At 45.3% G+C, this 6371-nt stretch overlaps 1 protein-coding gene across 1 annotated transcript; it reads left to right on the forward strand.

Moving 5' to 3' along the window:
* Positions 1 to 2183: 2183 nt before the first annotated feature.
* On the forward strand, positions 2184 to 5236 carry LOC143770276 (ferritin, middle subunit-like). Its single transcript, XM_077259744.1, has 4 exons — positions 2184 to 2416; positions 4011 to 4157; positions 4318 to 4443; positions 4984 to 5236. Exons 1-4 carry the CDS (start codon positions 2315 to 2317, stop codon positions 5128 to 5130), a joined length of 522 nt encoding a protein of 173 aa, XP_077115859.1. The 5' UTR covers positions 2184 to 2314; the 3' UTR covers positions 5131 to 5236.
* Positions 5237 to 6371: the final 1135 nt, after the last annotated feature.

The raw sequence follows: 6371 nt of genomic DNA on the forward strand, positions 1-6371 counted from the left end.
TAGCAGAACTGCAAGGATAAGTAACATTTCAGCCTCCTTGTGTGTACAGTCTCCATTCACTGACAGCAAGCAATGGTTTCCTGTATTAGAAAGTTCCCAAATTTTTCAATACCCAATATTTAAAGGGAACCTGTCAGCTGATTACGGACAGGTATGTTTTTTTATGAAACACTCCGACATTTCAGAGAATATATAGACTGCAGAGATCATACCACCCAACACCCATTATCACCGATGATGACTCCCTGGCTTGCATGACTCACGGACACGTTGCTCTTTGTTGGACGGGGTCGGCCACAGCTTTGTTATTTCTTGTGTAACCAAAAACTTTATCCATTAACCTCGGTCACTGATTGGCTGTTGCACTACTGTTGTGGTGCCAGCGCTGCAGACAATAACAGACACCGGAAGCAGCGGCAGAAACTCGGCGCCGGACCTGGGGAAGGTGAGTAAAACAGTTCATTTGTTTAAACAAACTGCAGCCAGACCGGACTTTTCCTGAAAATCTGTTAGGTTTTCCAGTCACAGGATATCCATTGAACAGGAGCTGTTCTGCAGTACCCGGCAGCGGACGCTACATATTGCACTAAGCTGTATTTCGCAGCTCTGGCTGCAAATAACAGCTCTAGCGGCTCTGACTGGACAACCCCTTTAATCAATGATGAGCCCAGTGTCACACAGCATTTGGCTGCAGAAAGTCTCCGCGTTTGGCATTGTAGACGCCTTCTTAATCCTTCTGACTTTTGGACCCAGCGGCAACCTCCCTCTGGCTCTATTTGACACACCTGGACCTGGGTGTTTATAGACTCTCAGTCTGCTTCATGGAGTCGTCGGTGATATTCACATTTTTCCCTTGCGAAGGCTTGGAGCTATAGCAGTCGGCTTACTTCCTCTCTAGTGCTATTGGAGGATGTTTGGTGTTTTCTCTCTAGAGTCTGCTACAGCTAAGTTTCTCCTCCCTTGTTTGTCTCCCTCTTTGTCTTTAGTTTAGAGTTCTTACCAGTTCTCATCCCCCTCACTATCCAGGGCCTAGCTCTAGGGATATACAGGGCTTACGTTCCTGCTCGGTGATTAGTGTGGAACCAATATAGGGACAGTAGGGGAGGCAAGGTGCTACTAGATCTGCAGAGGGGTCTCCACTCTCCCATTCCCTAGTGTTTGGGCTTCCCCTCATCCCTTCTGTGGAGACACAGCATTGCATCTTAATTAGCCAGACGACTATTTTCCACACCTTTGTGTTGCACATCCATAGTCCTTCCCACACTGTGCGTGACAGGTGGCTTATCCCCAGCAAAACAAAAAAAAGAATCGGGAGGGCCGGGTGGACCCAATATGCCAAAGATGGTGGCACTTTGGCTGATCCAGCAGCATTTGGCCTTCTTTAATATTTATTGGTCTTTTATTATTATCAAAATTAGTGATTATTTTTTTTGTGTGCATTTAAAAAGCTAGAGTATTTGCATTGACACTTGGTTTTATCATTAGCTTTATTTTAAATCACTTTTCTTTCCTTCTTGTGATATTCATTGATGTATTTTGCACCAAATTCTTCAAAAACAGCGCGCGATCCATGAATCTGATGCAAAATCCCAAATTCTTTTTTTTATCTTTAACCTTTTTTTTTTTTGCAAATTTTTAAATTCCCCCCAAAAAAGTCACGCGTTATGCTAAAATGTTGCAAAATTTGGTACCAAAAAATTTCAGGAGTACATAAAATCAGGCTTAAAAAATAGAGAGAAAAAAGGTGCGAAATATGAGGGCTCTTATTGTCAGTGCAGACACCCTGCCTATATGCATGTGTCTGTAGGCCTCTCATGTTGGAAAAAAGCACTAACATCGCCCCCAGGTGGTTTGGGCCAGGAACACCACAGGAGGTACTCATGACAGCTCAGAGATAGAGGAGATGTAACTGAGAAGTTGGTCCACGGGGGCTTAAAATATTGGATGGAAAGAGAAGACACAGGTGTAGAAGATGATCCATGGTATAATGTGACGTCCTCTTATCCGGGGAGTTCCATGACTTTGCAGTAATTCTCCATAACGAGATGGAGCCGTCATTTGTAACATTAGCAGGTTCTTGGCTCAGATGTCCGCGTGATTCAGCAGAAATAAAGCTGATCACTGCAGCGTGAGGTGTGACTCCAGCTTACGAGCCTCAGCACACTATAAAAACCCTTGTAGTGATTGGAAACTCCCAGTCTGGAAAAGTTCTTGCTTCAACAGTGATTGAACGGAGCTCGACCGGCCACCATCTGCACAATAGACTTATCCCACCTTGTTCTTCTTCACCAAGATCCAATAACCAGCCGCGAAGATGCTCTCCCAAGTGCGCCAGAACTTCAGCCATGACACCGAGACGGCGGTGAACCGCGTGGTCAACCTCAAAATGTACTTGTCCTACACCTACCTGTCCATGGTAAGACCTAGGTGCTGCCTTAATGAGCGTGATCGATTTCTTTGTTTGCATTTTAGTCTTTTTGCTGTCTTTCGAGCAGAAACTCTCCAAAATCTTCCTAAAAAAAAGAGTCAGTGTATCCCTACCTTAGGGCTATGTGAACATTATGTCTTTAAGATGGAGGGAATACCCCTTTTGCCCATGTTTCCACTTTAAAAATGGAGCAATTTTTCCTCTAAATTTTTTGTGCATAAAATCCGCCAGGTTTTACAGTTCAATCAGAGTGGATGTGACTTCATGGCCGCTGTCCGTTTAAAGATGCAGCTGAACTGTGCATTTTTTTGGGGGGGTATCTAATGGGTATCGTTTCTCCTTATGGAGCGTGACAAGCCAAGCCTGGGATGTCAGAGTGAGGAGACTTATAAGCCATGCATGCTCCTCACCCTAGCCCAGAGCCTTTCACCTAGCCAAATCAGATATTATACTTTGCGCTGATGAGGGGCAAACACCCCGAAACACGTGTCTGCAAATTGAGATTCTGGTTTGGCTTTTTTAGTCATATTGCAAGGCTCGTTAGAGTCCATATTGACATTTAGGATTGCTGCTTCCTGTAGGTGGGGCTAGAGTTCTAGTTCTCTTCCTCTCTGAAGAGACAATCTGCATATTGCTTTTTTGGGGGGGAAATGCATTGTTCTTTATAAACGTTTGTAAAAACAAATGTGTAAGACATATAGGACAAAACCTCTGGCTTCAAATCTGCACCAAAATAATAAATACAATAGGAAACTGCAGAAAAAACACAGCAATCAGTGAAGTATTTTGGTGCAGAAAAAAATGCTGAGTTTTTGCACTGTGGAACATGGAGGCAAAGTTTTTTTGCATTAACAAGAGCCTTGTTTGGGTGCAATTATGACACCATTTCATGGATATCTGGAATGAATCCCATATTTAAGGAAGACCTGTCACTACTGTTAAAGGGAACCTGTCACCTGAATTTGGCGGGACCAGTTTTGGGTCATATGGGCGGGGTTTTCGGGTGTTTGATTCACCCTTTCCTTACCCGCTGGCTGCATGCTGGCCGCAATATTGAATTGAAGTTCATTCTCTGTCCTCCGGAGTACACGCCTGTGTAAGGCAAGATTGCCTTGCGCTGGCGTGTACTCCGGAGGACAGAGAATGAACTTCAATTCAATATTGCGGCCAGCATGCAGCCAGCGGGTAAGGAAAGGGTGAATCAAACACTCAAAAACCCCGCCCATATGACCCAAAACTGGTCCCGCCAAATTCAGGTGACAGGTTCCCTTTAATCTGACTGCATGAAATGATAATTCTTGGGTATTTTACTCATAACTGATCAAAAACTTGCAAAGTGTGAAAGTTTAGAAAACTTTAATTTTGCTGCTACTGTAAAACACTGCATTTTTTTCTATCCTACAAAAATGAATGCAAATTTCAGGTTGAATTTTCTGTTGCGTTTCTGCACGAAAATCAGCATGCTACAAGCAGATTTTGTTGCAGATTTTATGGAGAATTTCACACACTGACTCCAGATGAGTGATAATTATATTTTACCTTTCTTTGTAACTGTAATTCCTTTTTTCTTTTCCTTTGGAAGTATCACTTTTTTGAGCGGGATGACGTCGCCCTTCACCATGTAGCTGAGTTCTTCAAGGAGCAGAGCCATGAGGAGAAGGAGCATGCCGAGAAGCTGATGGAATATCAGAATAAGCGTGGTGGACGTGTTGTCCTGCAAGACATCAAGGTGAGATAGATGCCTCCTGGACCGGTCATCCTGGTCGCATCGTCTATCCAAAATAAGGACATTATGCAAAACTAATATTGGAAATTTGGGAATGTTTTGGTTAATTATTTTCAACTTTTAGGACTTTATATAACTTTTTTTTGTTATTTTTATTCTCCAGAGACCTGAACGGGATGAGTGGGGAAGCTCCTTAGATGCCATGCAAACTGCTCTGGCTTTGGAGAAAACTGTTAACCAGGCTGTGCTGGAACTGCATAATGTGGCCACTGACCGGAAAGACCCCCATGTGAGTAAACATACCTGTAACACCAGGCAAAGATCTGACCACGGATAAACGATTGTCAACATGGCCAATGTATACAGTGACTTTGTGCATATGTGACCATGCCACTAAGGAAAGGAAGAAGGAATAGGACATCAGGACCCCTGTTCTTGTGATCGGTGGGGGTCTCAACAGTCGGACATTTATCACCCATCTTGTGGATGAGCATCTATTGCAGATTTGTCACTATGTTACCGACATACTTTAATGGCAAACTTTGGAAGGGCATGTCATCGGGGACACCTTAGGTGGTCCAGGGTAATAAAAGGCTCCAGGGCACCTGCATTTGTGGGGCACAGAAAATGAATGGAGAGGCGGGACATGCCTCTATCAGGCATTAAAGGGTTATTACCCCTCTCCCTAAAAAAAGTACGCTTTGGAAATACTCCTTTAATTTAAACAGAAGTTGGAAATAATAAAAAATAGTAAAAAAACAGATCCTGTCTTGTTATAATGTGCTGAGTAAATCAGTAAGAGTCATTAGAAGTTACTTTCTACTTTCAGCTCTGTGACTTTTTGGAAGAGGAGCACCTGGAAGAACACGTGGAGCGCATCAAGAAGATCGGAGACCACATCACCAACCTGAAGCGCCTCGGGGTCCCCAATAATGGCATGGGGGAGTACCTGTTTGACAAGCACAGTATGAAGTGAAGCAGCTAAAACCAGCACATCCGAGAGACCCCGGGACCCCCGGAGACTCAGGACGATAAGCTGATCTAATATCTGCATGTGAAATATTAAAGGTGTGAATACCGGAGTCATCTTCTGCCCCCGTGTGGTTTTTTTGGTTACAGCTTATGTTCAGTTACACAAAACTCTTCAAGTCTCCTGAAACAGCCATCTACACATGGACGTCTGCCTTGGCTTATTGCTTGCCGGGTACCAGCTGATCGGTGGCCATGATGAATGTCGGACCCCCACAGATCTAATACTGATGACCATATCAGATGGTCAAAGAAGGTACTCAATGGCCGTCAGACCAACATCCTCTTATCTGCTGGTGCCTCTTCTGGTTACTAGTCGTGGTGTGACATCATCACTGCAGCGCTATGTAAGCATGACATCACACTACCCTTAGTAATCAGAAGGGGTGCCCCAGGCTGCCGGCAGGTAGTAGGAGGGCTCTGATATAGTGGTCACGGACTAAGGTCCTGCAAATCATTTTGCTCAACTCTATTAAATATTTTAGCCCCTGGTTGCACCATGATGGACAAGAAAGTGTGGTTATTGTAAGCAGGGTGCTACGCTCCTTAGTTGGCGCACGTGGTTCGTGAACCCACTGTGCCACAGACCAGACTTACCCTGAAGGGGCTTGTCTAAGCAGCTATCTTGGTGTTCGCTGGAGCCTCTAGTGGTGAGGTCGGACTTGTGTGGCAGGTAGCTGCCAGGTGCCACTCCAGGGCGATGTCTGGCAGTAGCTGCTGAACCCAAAGAGCAGAAATTATTCTTAAGATTCTCAATAGGGCTGGACAGCCACTTGGGACTAGTTCTCACTGTGCAGACCGGACGGTCACTGAGATAGGTCCAGACAGGACGGCCACTGAGACAGGTACACACTGTGCAGACAGGGCGGCCACTGGGACCGGTTCAGGCAATGCCGTCAGGACGGCCACTGGGACTGGTTCAGGCAATGCCGACAGGACAGCCACTGGTACCGGTTCAGGCAATGCAGACAGGACGGCCCCTGGGACCGGTTCAGGCAATGCAGACAGGGCGGCCACTGGGACCGGTTCACAGTTCAGGATTCGGACACTACCGAAGAGGTCACAGGAAACAAGGACGAGCTATGGCGGACTAATGGGACACAGGATACGGGATACTATATCAGACTAGGGATGGGGACCTGGCAACATACAGTTGCATACACACCAATCACCTGACACAAAACTATA

The sequence above is a fragment of the Ranitomeya variabilis genome, chromosome 4 (genome assembly GCF_051348905.1).
Source record: "Ranitomeya variabilis isolate aRanVar5 chromosome 4, aRanVar5.hap1, whole genome shotgun sequence".
In the NCBI taxonomy this organism is placed as follows: Eukaryota; Metazoa; Chordata; class Amphibia; order Anura; family Dendrobatidae; genus Ranitomeya; species Ranitomeya variabilis.